General features: G+C 41.0%; 1 protein-coding gene across 1 annotated transcript; it reads right to left on the reverse strand.

The window, feature by feature from the left end:
* Window positions 1–8246: 8246 nt before the first annotated feature.
* LOC106085015 (uncharacterized) lies at window positions 8247–14433 on the reverse strand. Its single transcript, XM_013249015.2, has 3 exons — window positions 13934–14433; window positions 9369–9906; window positions 8247–9254 (listed from the first exon to the last, which is right to left on the reverse strand). The coding sequence occupies exons 1-3, from the start codon at window positions 14431–14433 to the stop codon at window positions 8247–8249; spliced, it is 2046 nt and encodes a 681-aa protein (XP_013104469.2).
* Between the last annotated feature and the right edge of the window lie 9922 nt (window positions 14434–24355).

The raw sequence follows: 24355 nt of genomic DNA on the forward strand, positions 1-24355 counted from the left end.
CACATTGCAGGAGCATATTACCATTGAAGAGAGATAATGTTATGACACTTTGCTAAGCACTCAATTTTTAAGAAATTTCAATAAATACTTACCGCGCTATAGTGTACTTGAACTGATAATTAGAACTTCTGAATAAATAAACCAGTAAACACGTTTTGAGTTCATTAAGGGGTCGAGAGAGGGCGCATATAGAGGGGGAAGTCTCCAAACGTGTTTCTCTATCCAGTCGGTTTCCATCATGCGTCTGCGTTTATTTCAACAAGTAAAAGCGTGCCAAGTTCGGCAGGTCCGGATCTTATATACCCTCCACCATGGATCTCATTTGTCGAGTTCTTTCCAAAACATCTCTTCTTAGGCAAAAAATTATATAAGAAAAGATTTGCTCTGCTATTAGAGCGATATCAAGATATGATCCGGTTTAGACCACAATTAGATTATATGTTGGAGACATGTGTAAAATGTCAGCCAATTCGAATAAGAATTGTGCCCTTCAGGGGCTCAAGAAATGAATAGAGAGATCGATTTATATGGGTGCTGTATCAGGCTATAGACCGATTCAGACCATAACAAACACGTATTTTAATGGTCATGCGAGGATCCGCTGTATAAGATTTCAGGCAAATCGAATAATAATTGCGACCTCTAGAGGCTCAAGAGGTCAAGATCCCAGATCGGTTTATATGGCAGCTATATCAGGTTATAGACCGATTTCAACCTTATTCGGCACAGTTGTTGAAATAAAATACGTCATGCAAAATTTTAGCCAAATCGGATAGGAATTGCGCCCTCTAGAAGCTCAAGAAGTCAAATCCCCAGATCTGTTTATATGACAGCTATATCAGGTTATGGACCGATGTCAACCATACTTGGCACAGTTGTTGGATATCATAACGAAATACTTCGTGCAAAAATTCATTTAAACCGGATAAGAATTGTGCCCTCTAGAGGCTCAAGAATTCAAGACCCAAGATCGGTTTATATGGCAGCTATATCAGGTTATGGACCGATTTGAACCATACTTGGCACAGTTGTTGGCTATCATAACAAAACACGTCGTGCGAAATTCCATTCTAATCGGATAAGAATTGCGCCCTCTAGAGGCTCAAGAAGTCAAGACCCAAGATCGGTTTATATGGCAGCTATATCACGTTATGGACCGATTTGAACCATACTAAGCAGAGTTGTTGGAAGTCATACAAAAACACCTCATGCAAAATTTCTGTCAAATCGGATAAGAATTGCGCACTCTAGAGGCTCAAGAAGTCAAGACCCAAGATCGGTTTATATGGCAGGTATATCAAAACATGAAGCGATTTGGCCCATTTACAATACCAACTGACCTACAGTAATAAGAAGTATTTGTGCAAAATTTCAAGCGGCTAGCTTTACTCCTTCGGAAGTTAGCGTGCAGACAGACAGACGGACAGACGGACGGACATGGCTAGATCGACATAAAATGTCGCGATGATCAAGAATATATATACTTTATGGGGTCTCAGATGAATATTTCGAGTAGTTACAAACAGAATGACGAAATTAGTATACCATCTTATGGTGGAGGGTATAAAAAATTATTTGTGCAAAATTTCAAGCTCCTAGCTTTAATCCTTCGAAAGTTAGCGTGCTTTCGACAGACAGACGGACGGACAGACGGATGGACATGGCTTGATCGACTTAAAATGACATGACGATCAAGAATATATATACTTTATGGGGTCTTAGACGCATATTTCGAGGTGTTAGAAACAGAATGACGAAATTAGTATACCCCCATCCGATGGTGGAGGGTATAAAAAGGTGTTAAGTTCGACCGGGCCGAACTTGGATACCCACCACCTCGGGTGTAAACCACCTTTCATCAAAATCCGGTGAAATTTGCCGATTTGGACCAAATACTAATAAGTACAGTAGCTATATCTAAAAATTAACCGATCTCAACCATTTACGACACGGATGTAGAGAAGCCTAACATAAGTCACTGCGTCAAATTTCAGTGAAATCGGATTATAAATGCGCCTTATATGGGGTCAAGACTTGAAACCGACATATCGGTCTATATGGCAGTTATATCCAAATCTGGACCGATTTGGGCCAAGTTGCAGAAAAATGTCGAAGAGCCTAACACAACTCACGGTCCCAAATTTCGGCAACATCGGACAATAAATGCGCCATTTATTGGCCCAAAACCTTAAATCGAGAGATCGGTCTACATGCAAATCTGAACCGATCAGGCTCAACTTGAAGAAAGATGTCGAAGGGCCTTAAACAACTCACTGTTCCTAAATTCAGCAAAATTGGATAAGAATATGTCCATGAAGGATAAGAAATCTTTTTATGGACCAAAGACCCTAAATCGGAGGATCGCTCTATATGGCAGCTATATCCAAATCTGGACCGATTTGAGCCAAACTGACGTAGGATATTGAAGGGCCTATCGCAACTCACTGTCCAAAATTTCAGCAGAATCGGATAATAAATGTGGCTTTTATGGGGGCTATATCAAGATATAGTCCGATATAGCCCATCTTCGAACTTAACCTGCTTATGGACAAAAAGGAATCTTTGCAAAGTTTCAGCTCAATATCTCTAGTTTTAAAGGCTGTAGCGTGATTTCAACAGACAGACGGACGGACATGGCTAGATCGTCTTAGATTTCTACGCTGACCAAGAATAAATGTACTTTATAGGGTCGGAGTTGGATATTTTGATGTGTTTCAAACGGAATGACAAAATGAATATACCCCCATCCTTCGGTGGTGGGTATACAAATTTTCAGTTTTGGACCAATTTTTTTTTTTTTTTTTTCAGTGTACCTACGAGTGAAATTATCTCATTTGGTATTTAATCCGGACCGAGAGCTTATCCTGTCTTAAGTATGCCTCTGACATCTCTTATCTTATCTCTTATTTCATCAAGGTCCAAATGTAAAGCCATTCCCTCAGTTCGATATGTATTGTAGTTACGTCATTGTGGTCTTTTTGTTGTCCATGCAAGCTGGGAGGCCATGCTAGCATTGACAGGACATCCTGTATTAATCAGGACAAAATCAACCGAACCTTCACCACCAACTTAATGTCGACGAGACTGAGAGCGTTGCCCAAGACTTCCCAAGTTTTAATAGGACTGGGGCAGTTGCTGCATTGGCCCGGAAGCCATTTCCAGTAGATTTCACTCCACATGACTCAGGTTCTAGAAAACTACAACTGTCAGATCAGGGGTTCATCAATCCGCTTCCGTGTGTTCCAGTATGCCATAAATAGTATTTAACTGGTCTCAATCCGAATGTCATCCGGGCATGTCATAAATTTATCGCTGACAAAGGCCAACAAGCCGCCCTATGTGGAACAGACGCTGCTGGATTTATTGGCAGGATACCATCTCCGGCCAAAATTAGGTTCAGCGGGGTGGTTAAACCCGTTCTCTCTCCTAAGATACCATAGTGGGGTATCAATCCGTTTATACATCTACTTCCTGTCTGTCTCCTTTTATACCCACCACCGAAGGATGGGGGTATATTCATTCTGTCATTCAATTTGAAACACATCGAAATACCCATTTCCGACACTATAAAGTTAATATAATCTTGATCAGCTTAAAAATCTGAGACCATCTAGACATGTCCGTCTGTCTGTTGAAATCACGCTACAGTCTTCAAAAATAGAGACATTGAACTGAAACTTTGCACAGATTCTTTTTTTTTTTGTCCATAAGCAGGTTAAGTTCGAAAATGGGCTATATCGGACTATATCTTGATATACCCCCATATAGACCGATCCACCGATTAAGGGTCTAAGGCACATAAAGCCATATTTATTATCCGATTTTGCTAAAATTTGGGACAGTGAGTTATGTTAGGCCCTCCGACATCCTCCGTTAATTTGGCTCAGATCGGTCCAGATTTGGATATAGCTGCCATATAGACCGATCCTCCGATTTAAGGTCTTAGGGCCATAAAAACCACATATTAATCAGAGTTTGCTAAAATTTGGGACAGTGAATTGTATTAGGCCCTTCGACATCCTTCGTCAATTTGGCGTAGATCGGTCCACATTTGGATATAGCTGCCATATAGACCGATCTCTCAGTTTTAGGTTTTAGGGCCATAAAAACCACATATTAATCAGATTTTGCTGAAATTTGGGACAGTGAGTTGTATTAGGCCCTTCGACATCCTTCGTCAATTTGGCGTAGATCGGTCCAGATTTGGATATAGCTGCCATATAGACCGATCTCTCAGTTTTAGGTTTTAGGGCCATAAAAGCCACATTTATTTTCCGATTTTGCTGAAATTTGGGACAGCGAGTTATGTTAGGCCCTTCAACATCCTTCGTCCGTTTGGCCTAGATCGGTTCAGATTTGGATATAGTTGCCATACAGACCGATCTCTCGAGTCAATGTTTTAGACCCATGAAAGGGGCATTTATTGTCCGATGTTGCCGAAATTTGGGACAGAAAGATAAGTTAAGCCCCTCCACATATTTCTGCAATTTGGTCTAGATTGATGGAAATTTGCATACAGCTATATTGACCGATATCTCGATTTAAAGTCTAGGCTTCAAAAAAGGCGCATTTATAATCCGATTTTACTGAAATTCGACACAGTGACTTATGTTTGGATTTTCAACATCCGTGTCGTATATGGTTCAGCTCGGTTTATTTTTAAATACGGCTACTAAACCGACCAATATTTTGTTATACACAATTGAACAATGACTTGTACTTATTAGTATTTGGTCCAAATCAGCACATATTTCGATATAACTGCTATGGGACATAAGGTATGCAATTTTTACCGGATTTGATGAAAGGTAGGTGGGTATCCAAAGTTACGAGGTGGTGGGTATCCAAAGTTACGCCCGGCCGAACTTAACGCCTTTTTACTTGTTCTCTCTCTCTCCTCTCCCTGTTCATCCACTTTAATTTGAACACGAACTACAAATTACAATTTTCATCCGATCGTCTCCAAATTTAACATTTTGTTAGGCCTCCAGAGGAAGTCCATTGAAACTGTAAGAAATCGGCTCATATTTGGATACACCTCACATATATGCTCGTCCGATTTGAACTTGTTCTGCATTAAAGTCATTTGTTAACCGATCCCCGAAAAATTTGGTACGAATGCATCTCTTACTGACGAATTTCTTAAAAATCTGTTCGTTTAACTCCCACATGTAGGTATCGTTCGATTTTTGCTGCTAGAGCCTGTTTAAAATCATTTCTGAACAGATCTTCCCAGAAATTTGCACAAAGTCTTATTCTATGATATTTAGCCAAGTGTTCAAAATTATCCACTTCAAGTTAGTTTCGCACATAATTTGCCTTATAGAATATCACGAATTAAACCTTTTGCAATAGCAAATGTTAGCTAAAGGCCATCACCATAATTGCTATTACCTTCCACATAATTACTTTCACAACAACTTCCACCTATGCTGCATGCTGCCAAAGCAGCAAAGTATCATTCAGCAACCCATGGCCATGCCCACAGTGGACACTTATTGACCGTTCGAAACCATTTGCACGCTTTGAGCGCAAAACTCAGCCTACCAAACAGCCAGCCATGATTGTCAAAGTAACACAAGGATGTAATTGGTTCCACCAACATGACATCGCCCAACTGTCACAATCCCCACAGTGTACCAACAGAGCGACAGACAGGCATACTCTGTGCGAACTATACTCGCACATAATTAAAGCCGTGCAATGAATCCAACGCCAATGAAGCTGAAGCTGAAAACTGAGGATCTATATCCACATCGGTGAAGCCTTTTGCCAAGCCTATTACAGTGTGGTTTGGTATTCGCTCTGCTGAACGATAACAAACATGAAAATACACCTTTGGCGATGGGCGAATCTATTACGTCCGCCAAAGCTGTGCATTACTTCGCTTGGATGAATCAACGCTGGCAAACAGGAGGTTATTTAACATTCAGCCGGAAATGAATAATTTGTAACTCTTAAATGCAAGCATATTGACTGGGTTTCCATTAGTATAGAGATCATAGTAGCAGTGGCATTGATATCAGCATCGATAGATTATGACCACACCAGTAACATCAGCATATCATGAATTATAGGGAACATTTGAAAAAATTAATTTTCCAACATGGCATTGGCACAGTGTCTATGTATGTGCGTGGGCGTGGGCGTGGGTGTGGGTGTGTGTGTACTCGACAAGTCAATTACAGTTTGTGCCGAAAAAGCCTCTGTCCGCTGTGGTTATTTTCGCCATTGGTTTTTGAATTAAATTACCAAACTGCAACTGTGCCTAATTCTCCACTGGGATGGTCTTTTCAAATTATGCCAGTTTGTTTCTATCTCAAGGGAACGTAATGAAGTGGACATTCTCTTTCTGCCTTACAAATAGGCTGTGTATTCTGGGGTGTGTTAATTTTGTTACAATCATTTGATAAAATTTTAAGTAATTTATATATTATTATACCCACCACCGAAGGATGGGGGTATATTCATTTTGTCATTCTGTTTGCAACACACCGAAATATCCATTTCCGATCCTATAAAGTATATATAATCTTGATCAGCGTAAAAATCTAAGACGATCTAGACATGTCCGTCCGTCTGTCCGTCTGTATGTTGAAATCACGCTACAGTCTTCAAAAATAGAGATATTGAGCTGAAACTTTGCACAGATTCTTTTTTTGTCCATAAGCAGGTTAAGTTCGAAGATGGGCTATATCGGACTATATCTTGATATAGCCCCCATATAGACCGATCCGCCGATTTAGGGTCTTAGGCCCATGAAAGCCACATTTATTATCCGATTTTGCTGAAATTTGGGACAGTGAGTTGCCTTAGGCCCTTCGACATTCTTCGTCTATTTGGCTCATATCGGTCAAGATTTGGATATAGCTGCCATATAGACCGATCCTCTGATTTAGGGTCTTAGGCCCATAAAAGCCACATTTATTATCCGATTTTTCTGAAATTTGAGACAGTGAGTTGTGTTAGGCTTTTCGACATCCTTCGTCTTTTTGGCCAAGATCGGTTCAGATTTGGATATAGCTGCCATATAGACCGATCCTCTGATTCAGGGTTTTAGGCCAATAAAAGCAACATTTATTATCCGATTTTGCTGAAATTTGTCACAGTGAGTTGTGTTAGGCCCTTCGACATTCTTCGCCAATTTGGCCCAGATCGGTCCAGATTTGGTTATAGCTGCCATATAGACCGATCCTCCTATTTAGGGTCTTTGCCTATAATCGCCACATTTATAATCCGATTTTGCTGAAATTTTTGACAGTTAGTTGTGTTAGGCCCTTCAACATCCTCCGTCTATTTGGCCCAGATCGGTCCAGGGTTGGATATAGCTGCCATATAGACCGATCCTCCGATTTAGGGTCTTAGGCCCATAAAAGCAACATTTATTATCAGATTTTGCTGAAATTTGGGACAGTGAGTTGTGTAAGGCCCTTCGACATCCTTCGTCATCTTGGCATAGATTTGGTTATAGCTGCCATATAGACCGATCCTCCGATTTAGGGTCTTAGGCCCATAAAAGCCACATTTGGGTTAGGTCCTTCGACATCATTCGTCAATTTGGTCCACATCGGTCCAGATTCGGAATAAAAGTTGGTTTACATACATACCCGAGGTGATGAGTATCCAAAGTTCGGCCCGGCTGAACTTAGCGCCTTTTTACTTGTTTTATTTGTTTTGGTGGTTCTGCTGTGTCGGGCAGTTACCCAGATTCTTAGTGGTAAATATTTATGTCATATTTGCACTTCCAATGATTCTCATTGAAGACTCACAATATTTCGAACGGCCTAAATATTTGTTTGAGTGGTTATTCGGTGGTACGGTGCCCACTACCACTTTACTCTACTAATAAATACCTTACATTGTTGTTCCTTATTACCCCGATCGCCCTAACTTCCCGTTTAGAAAGTTTTTGGAAGAGGACGGTCCCTCAGACTTAATCCAAAATATTTTTCATTTAAGTCCCATATTGTCCCAATCGGTCCACTATTCAATGGGTGGTGATATCTGCGGAAAAGGATCCTCCCCCTTTCGGTACCAAAAAATTATACCGAAAGGGGGGGGGGCTTCCAGATCATTCCACGCTTTCTCTAAAATATTAAAAATTACCGATTAGGTGAAATGTTAATATAAAGTCAATATTTTATAATTTTTTTTTACATTTAGAGAAAAATCCAATTATTCTTCTCTAAAAATTATTGTCATCAGTTTACTTTATTGTCTTACATTACTTTCGTTTACAATTGTCCTTATTTACGCCATTTAGAGATCACAATTTCGACAAAGAATATCACCAAGGCCAATGCCGTCAGCACCAAATAAGTCACAAAAATTCCTTCCAAATTACCCATGGTCAAGGGCAGGAAAACCTGTTTCTCCGTAGGCACCTCTACATAAGTGCGGTCCACACTGTTGGAGGCCCAAAAGTCAATAAGGCCCATGGCACGCAAATTCTGCAAAACTTCATTAAAACGATCTATCAGAAAAGTGTGCTTGGTAAAATAAATGGTCAGGTGTTGGGTGAAAATCTTCTCAGGCAATACAATGAACATGCCCCGCTTATTCTCCACCCTGGCATGATGTATAATAAAATCCTCGGGTGAAATGCCAGCATAACACTCATGCTTATGTGCCTCCACATAGAAGAATATACTCTGCTCCGAGACATTCTTGATGATATGCATTTCGATTAAACGCAAATAGAATGTGGGCACAGTGGACACCGAATCATAGGTGCCATTGGTGGTTACTATCTTACAGCCCCGTGACATAAGGTCTACCAGACCAAAGGGTGCGGGATGATAAAGATCACTTTGTAGCAATTGAAACAGCAAAGATTGATATGCTGTTCTCAGCAGCAGCCCAAAGAGGTCCCAAAGTGTCAAAACAAATCGGCAAAAGGTATTTTCTGGCAATGCACCTATCGCCTGACCGGTCATCATCATAACAATATTCGTTAGGGGAGCAGTTGGTCTGGGTATGCCCATAACTATTCTGGCCCAATAGGATGTATCATAGCGTAACTGTACAAAATAGACCACCAAGAGGGCCGTTAAGAAACTTATGACTAAACATATCCAAGTACGATTGTCGAAGGCATACACCAAAATCTCCAGTGAGGTATATGGTTGGGCTCTTTTCAAAAACGCATAGGCTTGCCATGTCTGGTAGTATGATTCAGCACCCGTCAATACGGCTGCACGCTCCAAAGTAACGCGAAAGGAACCAAGGCTCAGGTCAGCTGTACGCCTGATCATCTGGAGAGGGAGAATTATAACAAAAATGATAGAAAATTTTTTTTTCAATGTTTATAACAAATTTTTCTTTAAAACTCAGTTTTTATCATTTATTGACGTTTTTCCATTTCTTACCAATCCCATTGCTCCATTGATGGTACCATCTGGCTGTTGTTTACCACGTTGCTGATTATTAATAGGCTCTATCAAAGCCACAGTGAAATTAAACTTATCCCCCAATACATACAGTAATTCTGCCTCCCAATAATGTATTTCTATGGTCCCATTCGGATGACGTTTAAAACTCAAATAGGGCGGGGTATTCCATACAGCCGCTGTAACTGGGCATTTGTGTAAATTTCCCACTTTATCCGGATACAAAGATTTCGGTATGGGATAACGCCATGAATCGCTATATGAATTTAAATATTTCACATGCACATGACGACATGATGCACCATCATGGAAGGGAAAATAAGTGTAGACATCCACTACCTGGGTGTCTGGGTTCTCAACGAGCACAATGACATTTAACATGTAGTACTGCCAAAAGTGAGAGAATATCTGATGCAACTCCAAATAGAGATCCGAAAAGCGTGCCGCATCCATCAAATACAAGATGTAATGCTCTTGGATATCATAGTCCTTGGTAAGATTGGCAGGATTCAATTCCCTAGAGTGGAAAAAAAGAATTATAATTAATATCAGTAAGGACAGGCTTAAGCTGGCGCAGCCGATTTTGATATCAACAAGTAAAAGCGTGCTAAGTTCGGCCGGGCCGAATCTTACATACCCTCCACCATGGAGCGCATTTGTCGAGTTCTTTTCTCGGCATCTCTTCTTAGGCAAAAACTGATATAAGAAAAGATTTGCTCCGCTATTAGAGCGATATCAAGATATGATCCGGTTTAGACCACAATTAAATTATATGTTTGAGACCTGTGTAAAATGGCAGCCAATTCGAATAAGAATTGCGCCGTTTGGGGGCTTAAGAAGTAAAATAGAGAGATAGATTTATATGGGAGCTGTATCGGGCTATAGACCGATTCAGACCATAATATGTTGATGGTCATGAAAGGATCCGTCGTACAAAATTTCAGGCAAATCGGATAATAATTGCGACCTCTAAAGGCTCAAGAAGTCAAGGTCCCAGATCGGTTTATATGGCAGCTATATCAGGTTATGAACCGATGTGAACCATACTTGGCACAGTTGTTGGATATCATAACAAAACACGTCGTGCAAAATTTCATTCCAATCGGATAAGAATTGCGCACTCTAGAGGATCAAGAAGTCAAGACCCAAGATCGGTTTATATGGCAGCTATATCAGGTTATGAACCGATTTGAACCTTATTTGACACAGTTGTTGAAAGTAAAAATAAAATACGTCATGCTAAATTTCAGCCAAATCGGATAGGAATTGCGCCCTCTAGAAGCTCAAGAAGTCAAATCCCCAGATCTGTTTATATGACAGCTATATCAGGTTATGGACCGATTTAAACCATACTTGGCACAGTTGTTGGATATCATAACGAAATACTTCGTTCAAAAATTCATTCAAATCGGATAAGAATTGTGCCCTCTAGAGGCTCAAGAAGTCTAGACCCAAGATCGGTTTATATGGCAGATATATCAGGTTATGAACCGATTTAAACCATACTTGATATAGTTGTTGGGTATCATAACAAAACACGTCGTGCGAAATTCCATTCCATTCGGATAAGAATTGCGCCCACTAGAGGCTCAAGAAGTCAAGACCCAAGATCGGTTTATATGGCAGCTATATCAGGTTATAGACCGATTTGAACCATACTTGGCATAGTTGTTGGATATCATAACAAAACACGTCGTGCAAAATTTCATTCCAATCGGATAAGAATTGCGTCCTCTAGAGCCTCAAGAAGTCAAGACCCAAGATCGGTTTGTATGGCAGCTATAACAAAACATGGACCGATATAGCCCATTTACAATCCCAACCGACCTACACTAATAAGAAGTATTTGTGTAAAATTTCAAGCGGCTAGCTTTACTCCTTCGGAAGTTAGCGTGCTTTCGACAGACAGACGGACGGACGGACGGACAGACGGACGGACATGGCTAGATCGACATAAAATGTCACGACGATCAAGAATATATATACTTTATGGGGTCTCAGACGAATATTTCGAGTAGTTACAAACAGAATGACGAAATTTGTATACCCCCCATCTTATGGTGGAGGGTATAAAAACTTCGGGAGCACTCTCTCTCGGATGGATCAAAGCTAGAGGAGAGAGTGGGCCTGGGAACTGAGATCTGTTTTAGACTGCCTAACCATAATACAGTACTACAGGCGGATATGCGAGCTATCAAGGAATGCGTGAGGTGGTGGATGCTAACGCGAGGACGTTGAGTGTGAACATCTTTACGGACAGTAAAATTGCTATAAGGGCAATAAAAACCAAAACGGTGAGGTCACCAACAGTTTTGCAGTGTAAGAAAGAAATTAACGCCTTCTCTGAGGATAGCAAAATCCGCATCGTTTGGTTGCCGGGCCATAACGGGTTAAGGTAAATGAAAAGCCAGACGATTTGGCGGTGAAGGCTAGAGGACTGCCGTCAATAAACTTGTTTAACCCGAAGCTTTTCGGGTCGACGCAGTCCGAGCTAATGGCGTGGGCGCATGCAACCCTTCTAGAGAAGCGAAACGGTCGGTAGGACGGCGAAAATCCCATGGGGGATCCATATCGTAAGAAGACAAAGCTATTACTGAAAGGAAGTAAGAAGGAGGTCAGTATAGCTTTTGGTATCATAACGGGACACACAGGATGCGGCAAGTGATAACATGTGTAGGGTAGCGGGAAGATAATGAGACGTTGGAGCATTTCCTTTGTCAGTGCCCGGATTTCACGTCTAAGACATACCAGCACTTAGGTGGGGACACAATACCAGACATGAACCAACTTAGGGGCGTGGCATGGAAAACAATTAAGGATTTTGTAAGTAGCACGGGATTCCGACTTTCTTTTTCGAGATAACTTTTCAGTTTTTAGAGTGCACAACAAGCCGATTACTAGTTTAGGAGTATGTCTATCGTAGTGGCATGGGGCAGATTAATATCTGCACCCTCTTTTCAACCTAACCTAACTTCGGTAGCAAGGCCCCACTCCAGCTCCCGTAGAACATGTGGGCCAATCGATACGGTATGGGGCGCAAATAAAAGTTCTTTCTTAGTGGAGTACGAATCTGAGATTAATTTTAGACACAAAGTTACAATGAGACACCCTAGTCAAAAACAAGTAAGAGCGTGCTAAGTTTGGCCGGGCCGAATCTTATATACCCTCCACCATGAGTCGCATTTGTGGAGTTCTATGAGCGGTATTGGATAAGAACTGTTATGCTGTTGGAGCTATATCAAGTTATAGTCCGATTCGGACCATATATGAATGCTGAACATTGTAGAAGTCATTGTGTAATATTTCAGTTCATTCGGATAAGAATTGCGCTGTGTAGGGACTCAAGAAGCAAAAACGGGATATCGATTTTTATGGGAGCTGTATCAAGTTATTGATCGATTCAGACCTTATTGGACACGTATGTTGAAGGTCATGAGGGAAGCCTTCGTATAAAATTTCTGCCAAATCGGATGAGTATTGCACCCTCTAGAGGCTCAAGAAGTCAAGACCCAAGATCGGTTTTTATGCCAGCTATATCAAAACATAGACCGATTTGGCCCATTTACAATCCCAACCGCTTGAAATTTTGCTTAGATAATTCATATCGGTCGTAGGTCATTGGGGATTGCAAATGGGCCATATCGGTTCAGATTTAGATGTAGCTCCCATTATAAACCCAACTCCCGATTTGTGTTCTTGAGCCCCTAGAAGTCGCTGTTTTGGACTGATTTGGCTAAAATTTTGCATATAGTTGTTCTGTTATGTCTTCCAACTACTTTGCTAAGTATCGTCCAAATTGGTCTATAACCTGATATAGCTCCCATATAAACTGGTATCCAGTTTGGACTTCTTGAGCTTCTAGATACCCCAATTTTCATCCGACTTCGCTGAAATTTGGGTTTTTGGTTAGAGCAAGGGTTTTGTTCTAAATTTCAATCTCGGAATTTCTTTGATTCGCAAAGGTCTTTAAACTTTTATAGCCCCCATACAAACCGATCCCCGAATTTGAGCCCTAGAAGCATCAGTTTTTATCTGATTTGGCCTAAACTTCGGACAACGACTTTTGTTCTGATCTCCAACAACATTACCGACTATGATGCGAATGGGTAAATAAACTGGGATACCCTCCATATAAACCCGAACCGATGTGGCCCATTTGCAATCCCAACTGACCTACACCAATAAGAAGTATTCATGCAAAATTTCAAGCGGCTAGCTTTACTCCTTCGAAAGTTAGCGTGCTTTCGACAGACGGATGGACGGACGGACGGACGGACGGACGGACGGACATGGCTAGTTCGACTTTAAATTTCACGACGATCAAGAATATAAAAAACTTTACGGGGTCTTAGACGAATATTTCGAGGAGTTACAAAACAGAATGACGAAATTAGTATACCCCCATCCTATGGTGGAGGGTATGAAAAGTTGCTCCTTTATAGCAAAGAACGTTGTAATGTATGTATATCGCCCAATTTTCCCTTCAGAGTCCTTGCAAGCTCATTTATCACTCTCAAGCACACGCATCCATATAGGATACATACCTCAACGACTTGGCACTGTCCACCACAATAACATTGAATTTCCTATTGAATGTTATCATGCGATCGCCGCTAATGTTTTCAATTTCCACCTTAAAGTCCTTCTTGCATATCAACACATGCCGCATAAAGTCGTGCAAGTCATGGCGTAGACGCTCTTCCTCGATATGGCTGCTGAACATAAAACCATCCGATAGCAATGCAAAATAGTTCCTGACAATGTTGCAACATGCTGCAATGACACGCTGCAAGAGCAAAGGTAACTCGTGACCGTCTAAATTTTGCATAATTGATAAATTATGATGGCTTTCTTGTTGCAGCAGCTGTTGTTGTGACGGAAACTCAGGTCGTTGTTGTTGTTGTTGCTGCTGCTGCTGTTGTTCATGACAATGCACTTCCACTTCAAGCACTTGATTTTGTTGCTGTTGTGGTTGTTGCTGTTGTTCACAAATCGCTATTGCAATCATAGCCAATGTCATGGAGAAATTTGCTAAACGCATCATTCTCGGCACATAAACACCCACACAGGCACACAGGCAAACGAACAAATGGAAAAGTTGAGCAAGTCTTAAAACGACTTCCGCCACGTTGGTTGACCATTTACCAACTGAACTCTTCTCAACTTAATTCAATGTGGCATTCCTTAGATGGTTTCCTTTTCTACTTTTCAGTTTATTCAGTCACGGCTGGTGTTGTCTGGATTGCGTTCGTTAGTCAGTAAGTAAATGTGGAACAGGGCCTTATCTTTGGAGGGAGTTAAACTTCCTTAGATACCGAGCCACCAGATACCGGCTGGTGTTGTCTGGATTGCGTTCGTTAGTCAGTAAGTAAATGTGGAACAGGGCCTTATCTTTGGAGGGAGTTAAACTTCCTTAGATACCGAGCCTTGAATTACGATATTAGTTTTGTTTTTGGTAACTGTTTGGTGCGGTTTACATGCCGGCGGCGTCATTGGACCATACTTCTTCATCGACGATGCACATTGTAACGTTGCATTGATTGGACAACGCCACCGCACCATGTCCACTGATTATTTTTGGCCTGAATTGAAAGATATAGACCTGGTAGACATGTGGTTTCAAAAGGACGATGCCACAAGCCACACAGCACACCTTACAATCGATTTATTGAAGAATTTGTTTGATGAGAGTGTTATCTCAAGAAGTAGTCCAGTCGATTGGCCGCCTCGTTCGTGCGACGACGTTAGAAGAGCTCAGAACCAACATTGAACGGGAAATAGCGAACGTTTTGACTCAAATGTTTCCCGAGTCATCGAAAATCGGGTACTGGCAGATGCAAAAGTGCCCGTGGTGGGCATAAGAACGTAGACGAGTTCCATCCATAAATGAAAACACGGTATTTAAACAAGTAATACAAGGAAAAAGGCATTAAGTTCGGCCGGACCGAACCTTGGATACCCACCACCTCGGGTATATATGTAAACCCCCTTTCATCACAATCCGATGAAAATTGGATACCTATCTATATGACAGCTATATCTTAATATAGTCCGATCTGACCCATATTTAGGTCAGCTGTTGGTAGGCCTAAAACTACTCATTGCTTAAAATTTCAGCGAAATCGGATAAAAAATAAAGCTTTTACGGGCTTCAGACTCTTTATCGGGAGATCGGTCTATATGGCAGCTATATCTTAATATAGTCCAATCTGACCCATATTTAGGTCAGCTGTTGGTAGGCCTAAAACTACTCACTGCTTAAAATTTCAGCGAAATCGGATAAAAAATAAAGCTTTTATGGGCTTCAGACTCTTTATTGGGAGATCGGTCTATATGGCAGCTATATCTAAATATAGTCCGATCTGAACCATATTTGGATCCTATGTTAGGAAACCTATAAATAATCACTGCTTAAAATTTCAGTAAAATCAGTTTTAAAATAAAGCTTTTATGGGCTTCGGACCCTTTATCGGGAGATCGGTCTATATGGCAGCTATATCTAAATATAGTGCGATCCGAACCATACTTAGGTCCGTTCTCGAGAGGCCTATAATAACCAACTGTTTCAAATTTCAGCGAAATTGGGCAATAATTAAAGCTTTTGTGGGCTTAAGACCATTTATCGGCAGATCGGTCTATATGGCTTCCGATCCTTTATCTGGAGATCGGTCTATATGGCAACTATATCTAAATATAGTCCGATCTGAACCATACTTTGGTCAGATATCGGGAAGTTAAAGTAACTCACCGTTTCAAATTTCAGCGAAATTGGGCAATAAATAAAGCATTTTAGGCTCCAGACCCTTTATCGGCAGATCGGTCTATATGGCAGCTATATCAGGTTAAAGGTCGATTTGGACCGTACAGTTGTTGGAAGTCGTAAGACAACACCACGTGCAAAATTTTAGCAAAATCGGACAAAAATTGTGGCTTCAGGGGATCCAAACCTGAAATCGAGAGATCGGCTTATTTGGGAGCTATATCAGGTTATAGACCGATTTCAGTCGTATTTGGCACAGCTTTTGTAAGTCGTCACAGAACACTACATGCGACTTACGCCGTCACAGAACACTACCTGTAAAATACGGAGATCGGGTTATATGGGAGCTCTATCAGGTTGTAGACCGATTTAAAAGGTATTTTGCACGGTTATTGGACGTCGTAACGGAACACTACATTCAAAAGTTCAGCCCAATTGGATAACAATTGCGGCTTCTAGGGGCTAAATATATCTAATCGGAAGATCGATTTATATGTGCGCTAAATCCAAATCTAAACCGATATAGCCCATTTGCAATCCCCAAAGTCCTACATCTCTTTGGGAGGAGAGAATGTTCCATTTACAGAAAGCGCAAAATACCTGGGTGTTTTGCTAGACAGGAAATTAAAATTCAAATTCCACATTTTGGAAAGGGCAAGAAAGGTAAAGCTAGCCCTATATACCTGCAAGAGAGCCATTGGCAAAAGTTGGGGGTTAGACCTCGTCATGCATTGGGAGTATACTGCAGTTGTCAGACCTATATTGCTATATGGTGTTGTGGTCTGGTGGACGGCGCTTCAAAAGTCCTCCTACAAATGTAAATTTTGCCCATGAACATTCCACTAAGAAACAGGGGCAAACTTCTCACCTATCAATGAGTGCAGTCCGAATCAAGTTTAAGCTCAATGATAAGGGGCCTCCAGGGGCCGCAGTGCGACACCTATTTGGAGAGAAGTTTTACATGGCGTAGTACTTCACAAATGTCGCCAGTATTAGAAGGCCAAAACCACCGGTGAAAATTTTTTCTGATGGTCTCGCCGGGATCCGAACCCAGGCGTTCAGCGTCATAGGCGGACATGCTAACCTCTGCGCTACGGTGGCCTCCAAAAGTTCTCCTACTACTCAACCAAAGGATGTCTTGTTTGTGCATCACATCCGCACTGGGGACGACACCTTCTTATGCACTGGATTTAATGCTACATCAAATGTCACTCGACATTGTGGGACAAATTGCTGCTACTACTGCCGTGAGGCTAAGGGAGCTTTCTCTTTGGTCATGTGGCGGCTACGGACACTGTGTTATCCTTGATACAATATCCGTTGTTCCAGCCAGTGTGGATGACACTATTGTTGAGCAGGAAATTGAACTTGAAATCAAACATTTTGGAAAGAACAAGAAAGCCATTGGCAAAAGTTCTTGGTTTAGACGGCATGTCATGCATTGGATGAATGCTACAGTTGTCAGATCTATAAAGCTATATGGTGTTGTGGTCTGGTGGATGGCGTTTAAAAGTCCACCTACTGTTTAATGCTCAACCGGATCCAGAGGATGGTTTGTTTGTACATCACAGCCGCACTGAGTACGACAACATCTGATGCACTAAATTTAATGCTACTCCTAATGCCTCAGGACATTGCGGCTTAGGAAGCATTCTCTTTGATTTTATGCGGGCTCCGGGCATCCTGTTATTCTTGATACAATGTCCAATGTTCCTGGCAGTGTGAATTACACCCTACCTGAACCGTTTTTTGATAAAAAGTACTGTACCACTATTCCTGATAGAACCGATTAGAACTACGATATCCCTGGTAATAGAAGTTACATAGGCTTCTATAAGGATGGTTCCAAACTAGAGGACTAGGTCGGCTTTAGGGTGTACTCTGAAGATCTAGAACTGGTCATATCGCAAATGTCACCCGACCACTGCAGTGTGTATCAAGCAGAGATCCTTGCAATTAATGAAGTGATGGAATGGCTAAGATGTCATGTCTTTACGACGATTGGCATAAATATCTTCTCAGACAGCCAGGCAACCATTAAATCCCAGGCGAACGTCTTTCGGAACACAAAAACCGCCCTCGACTGTCAACGAGATGGCTGAACAGTTCAAAATTCACCTGTTCTGAGTGCCGGGCCACAGACATATCCCAGGGAATTGAAAGGCGGACTGACGTACAAGACTAGCAACTTACTTAGACATTCCAGGGAAACTAGAATCTGTGGGTATGCCTCTAGCGTAGTTAGCTAAGCTAAGTTTTCCGGATCAGCCCGAAGGGCAACGAATAATAGATGGTCGCAAAGAGGGGGCTGTGAGCGTTCCAAAACCATGGGGCCCAACCTAGACTTGAAGAGGTCTTCCGCTTTGTTGTTACTGGCTAGAACAAACGTCTCAGTAATTGTGTCCGTCATGACAGGTCACTGTCTAATGGGAAAACATATTGACAGACTGAAGATTGCAGCAACGACTTTTGTAGAAGCTGTAGGCACATCGAGGATGAAGAGACGATAGAACACTTTCTGCGTGTGTATCCCGCACTGGCAGTCAGAAGGAGTTCCACTATAGGTTCTCATTTCTTTGAGAACCTGTCGGATTTAGCGGATGTGAACATTCGCAAGTTGTTGGTCTTTTTAAAGAGATCTGGATAGTTCAACAGTAGGAACTAGAAGGCATCTTTCTTTTTCTGTTTCTGGGCGAAAACGTCTAAGTGAGTCTGATGGCAGACTGCCACTTAAACTTTTCCTAAGCTACTACAATAGTAAGTATCCGTGCAAAATTTCAAGAGGTTAGCTTTATTTGTTCGACCGCTATCGTGATTTCGACAGACGGACGGACGGACATGGCTTCATCGATTCAAAATGCCCAGACGATCACGTATATGTATAACTAGCTGACCCGGGCCCGCTCCGCTTTATATGGAACAAAATTTTCCTTGGAATATTTATTTTCGACAATTAAAGATGTTTTAGTGAAATACCATGCAAACTTGAATGACACTTTAACAATATAAGTGGCTTTATCTGAATCCCACATGATCTTTATTGGTCTACGAATTTTAGTTTGGATGTAAGGTGTACTCCATTCTTAAAATACTTCATTTTAGCCCGATATTCTCATGATGCCAGATTTAGTGGTGTTTTCGGGGGAAAGGTGGTCCCCCAGATACTTGGCCCTGAAAAAATATCAGCATCGTGCTCTTCTCTCAAATACCATTTATTTAAACCCCATATTGCCATTGGCTTAAGAGGAGTTTACAGGATTAGGCGTCCCCCAAACACATGGCCCCAAAAAAAGTTTATCAAATTCGTTTTCTAATCTCAAATACCTTTAATTTGAGCCACATATTGGTATGGTCGGAAAATCTTTACCCTTTGGGGGGTGTTTTGGGTTAAGGGTGATGCCCTAAATACATGGTCCTACATTTGGATATCAAAAAAATACCTTTACTTAAGCCCCATATTGGGATGGTCAGTAAAAAATTGCTGTTTGTGGGGTATTTTGGGAAAGGGGTAGACCCCCAGAAAATTGGTCCCGAAAATGGGTATCAATTCTTGCCACACGCCTTGGGGGTGGCGTGGCCCCATAGACACTTTTCCCGAATATTGGTATCAAAGTCGTGCTTTACTTACAAAGACCGTTCATTTGAGCCCCACATTGCTATGGTCGTAAATTTGTCCCCTTTGGGGGATGTTTTTGTGTGGTACTCCATCCGAAATTTGGGTACCAAATTTTAATTTTTAGGGTACTATATGAGAGCACACAAAATTTCGCTTAAATCGCACTACCCATCTCCGAGATCTGGCGTTTCTGAAAATTTGGGTAAGGGGGAGGGTCTGCCCCCCCCTTCAGATAACAAAAAATGTAGTACCCTATTTTCACCACTGAGTCATAATGCACCATCTGCGAAAATCGGTTCAGCCGTTTCTGAGTCTATAAGGAACACACAAACATACAAACAAACACAAATAGATTTTTATATATAAGATGGGACATAAGGTATGAAATTTTCACCGGATTTTGATGAATGATGGTTTACATATATACCCGAGGTGATGGGTATCCAAAGTTTTGGATCCGGCCGAACTTAACGCTTTTTTACTTGTTTTTCAATTTCTTTCCTACAAACTACCCCCTTTCTTTCTACCACCATGTGTGAGAGTTTTAATTTATTCTTTCTGTTGACATTTACATAAGAAAAGCTACACATAATGAACTCCTTTAATATGTATGTTCGAACTAACTAAACTGGTAAATTATTTCAATCATTTAAATACGCCCTAAAGTTAGTTGAAAAAATCCAATTATGACACATTAGCACGATTCTCGTATGTGACATAAGGCTATGACAGCAAATGGTAGGTGGTGTTAAGATTTGAATGTTCTTATTACGCCAATAGATTCTACAGACACTAAACTGTCTGTGATTAATAGTACCCTGGTCGTTTATAACACGTGGATTCTTAAAATTTCCCTTCAATATTTTGCTTTGTCCTTGGTTTTCGACAATTAAAACGCAGTTAATGTGTGTTAATTGATTGATTTTTGGTGTACGGCATAATAAATACTTAAAAAGGTGAGCATGGGTGATGAGGAACATCAGAAAAAAATATCAGCTGTGGTCATCCCCTCCTAATGCTGGTGACTTTTGTGAGGTACTATGCTATGTAAAAACTTCTTCCCAAAAAGGGGTCCCTCTGCAGTATGCCGTTCGGAATCGGCTATAAAAAGGGCGTATCTTATCATTGAGCTTAAACTTGAATCGGACGGCACTCGCTGATATGCGACAAGGTTTCCCCCGGTCCTTAATGGGATGTTCATGGACAAATTTGCATTTGGAAGAACTATTTTCAAAGATCGCTCTATTGGGATACTATGACTGCATTTTGTAATTCTCACCAAGAGTGCAAAACAAATCACTGTTTCAAATTACATTGTTACGAAGGGGATGATGAAGGCTTCATATCGATCTGATTGGCCTTAACTCGGCAAAGTCCAGGCCAATCTTTGCTTTCTCTCATATCAACAAGATGGAGCGGTATATCTCTTTTTATGCAAACAAAGGGTAAAAGAAAAGAATTGCTATGATACTGGAGATACATGAAGTTATGGACCATATTTAAGTGGCATGTTGGAGATCATAGTAGAAGCCATTTTGTAAAATGTCAGCCAGTGCGAGCAAGAATTGCGCCTTTAGGGGCTCAAGAAGTAAAATCGAGAGATCTGTTTATATGGGAGCTGTGTCAGGCTATAGACCGATTCGGACCATATTTGACACGTATGTTGAAGAACATGGGTGGAGCCGTTGTACAAAATCTTAGCCAAATCGGATATAATTGCGCCCTCTGGAGGCTCAAGAAGTCAAGATCCCAGATCGGTTTGTGTGGCAGCTATATCAGGTTGTTAGAAGTCATAACAAAACAAGTCGTGCAAAATTTCAGCCATATCGGACAAAAATTGCGCCCTCTCGACACTCAAGAAGTCAAGACCCCAGAAAGGTTTACATTGGGTTACCCAAAAAGTAATTGTCGGTAATATAGTAGTAATATAGTCGGCGTTGAAAAATTTTTTCAACGGCTTGTGACTCTGTAATTGCATTCTTTCTTCTGTCAGTTATCAGCTGTTACTTTTAGCTTGCTTTAGAAAAAAAAGTGCTCAAAATTTTGTTTACATTTGTTTGTTTGACGTCAATTTTAATATGAGTACCACATATATTGAAAGAAATTCATGTAACAAACCGAATCAACGCTTGTGCTATGCACCTTAAACGCAATGAATTCGATCCGTTTTTAAAACGAATCATAACTGGAGATGAAAAATGGATTGTTTACAACAACGTTAGTCGAAAACGATCATGGTCCAAGCATGGTGAACCAGCTCAAACCACTTCAAAGGCTGATATCCACCAAAAGAAGGTTATGCTGTCTGTTTGGTGGGATTGGAAGGGTGTGGTATATTTTGAGCTGCTTCCAAGGAACCAAACGATTAATTCGGATGTTTACTGTCAACAATTGGACAAATTGAATACAGCCATCAAGGAGAAGCGACCAGAATTGGTCAATCGTAAAGGTGTCATATTCCACCAGGACAACGCTAGACCGCATACATCTTTGGTCACTCGCCAAAAACTGAGTGAGCTTGGCTGGGAACTTTTGATGCATCCACCATGTAGCCCTGACCTTGCACCATCAGACTACCATTTATTTCGGTCTTTGCAGAACTCCTTAAATGGTAAAACTTTCGGCAATGATGAGGCTATAAAATCGCACTTGGTTCAGTTTTTTGCAGATAAAGGCCAGAAGTTCTATGAGCGTGGAATACTAAATTTGCCAGGAAGATGGCAAAAGGTTATCGAACAAAATGGCAATTATATATTTGATTAAAGTTCATTCTAAGTTTTATTAAAAATGCATTTAATTTCTTTTAAAAAATCCGCAATTACTTTTTGAGCAACCCAATATTAGCTTAAGTTACGTCATGCCACTAGTATTTCATCACCAGCAAAGTATCTCCCCTTGAGGTAGTTGGAGACCAATCTACATTTCCATTAAAACCATATGAATCTCCCATTTTTCAATACCCTCCTGCCAAACGGTATCACACGCCTTCTCGATGTCCAATCCCACACGGCGATTGTAGCACAACGGGCATTAAACCCCTCTGTGACCCGGCCAGAGGGTATGGTGTCAAGAGGGCATTTGTGGTTTAGGTCGTCTTTCTAAAACCAAATTGGTTATTCTTTAGGATCCCTCTATCCTCTACGTGGTCTTCTAATTATTTCAACATTACAATTTCTAGCAGCTTCGATATATGGGACAATAATGAGATTGTTCTCTAACTGGCTGCAGAAGTTGGGTCATTACCTGCCTTTAGTATAGGGACAACTTTGGATTTCTGAGGAACTTCCACCTTTCTAAGTATTCGGAATAGCATCATCACCAGAGCTCTTCTTCTTATTAAGTCCCTTAATAATTGTATCTACCTGGTGAATCCAGAGATCCATCAGCTCTAATATGAATTCATCGAATTCTATCAAAGGCCCATATGATCCTAGGTCCACATTTCTTTCGTAGTCGTACACGGCCACTGTTTTCTGTTGGACCTCTGAGAGTTTGCATTTGAGTTAGCCTCCTGTGACATTAGATGTTCCCCATCAGGCCCTATAAGATCGATGATCTTTTTCTATCTTTAGGCTGCCTAAATTCCCTTAAACTTTTGGAACATATTGCATAGAAATGGGACCTTATGAAAGAATCATTTAAACATTACACATCATTACAGAAAATTTGTATATCCTCCACCGTAGGATGGGGGTATACTAATTTCGTCATTCTGTTTGTAACACCTCGAAATAGTGTATATATTTTTGATCGTCATGATATTTTAAGTCGATCGAGCCATGTCCGTCCGTCAGTTTGTCTGTCCATCCGTCCGTCTGCCTGTCAAAAGCACTCTAACTTTCGAAGAAGCAAAGCTAGGCGCTTGAAATTTCGCACAAACACTTTTTGTTAGTGTAGGTCGGTTGGAATTGTGAGTGGGCCAAATCGGTCCATGTTTTGATGTAGCTGGCATATAAACCGATCTTGGGTATTGACTTCTTAAGCCTCTAGAGGGCGCAATTCTTGTCCGATTTAACTGAAATTTTGCACGTGGTGTTTTGGTATCACTTCCAACAACTGTGCCAAGTATGGTTTCATAACTGCCATATAAACCTATAATGGGTCTTGACTTCTTGAGCCTCTAGAACCTCTAGAGGGCACAATTGTAATCCGATTTGACTAAAATTTTGCACGTGGTGTTTTGGTATCACTTCCAACAACTGTGCCAAGTATGGTTTCATAACTGTCATATAAACCAATCATGGGTCTTGAGTTCTTGCGCCTCTAGAGGGCGCAATTCTAATCCGATTTGACTAAAATTTTGCACCTGCTATTTTGGTATCACTTTCAACAATTGTGCCAAGTATGATTCAAACGGTTCATAACCTGGTATAGCTGCTATATAAACCGATCTAGCATCTTGACTTCTTGAGCCGCTGGAGGGCGCAATTCTTATCCGATTTGGCTACAATTTTGCATGAGATATTTTCATATGACTTCCAATAGCTGTACTAAGTATGGTTCAAATTTGTACATAACCTGATATTGCTGCCATATAAAACGTTGTTGGATCATGATTTCTTGAGCCTCTAGAGGGCTCAATTCTTATCC

Source organism: Stomoxys calcitrans, chromosome 4, assembly GCF_963082655.1.
Source record: "Stomoxys calcitrans chromosome 4, idStoCalc2.1, whole genome shotgun sequence".
NCBI classification, from domain to species: Eukaryota; Metazoa; Arthropoda; class Insecta; order Diptera; family Muscidae; genus Stomoxys; species Stomoxys calcitrans.

Coding starts and splice junctions, on each gene's coding strand:
- LOC106085015 (XM_013249015.2), bottom strand. CDS start 14,433: ATGATGCGTTTAGCAAATTTCTCCATGACATTGGCTATGATTGCAATA. Junction 9,907..13,933: donor GACAGTGCCAAGTCGTTGAG/GTATGTATCCTA, acceptor TTTCCACTCTAG/GGAATTGAATCCTGCCAATC. Junction 9,255..9,368: donor TCAATGGAGCAATGGGATTG/GTAAGAAATGGA, acceptor CTCCCTCTCCAG/ATGATCAGGCGTACAGCTGA.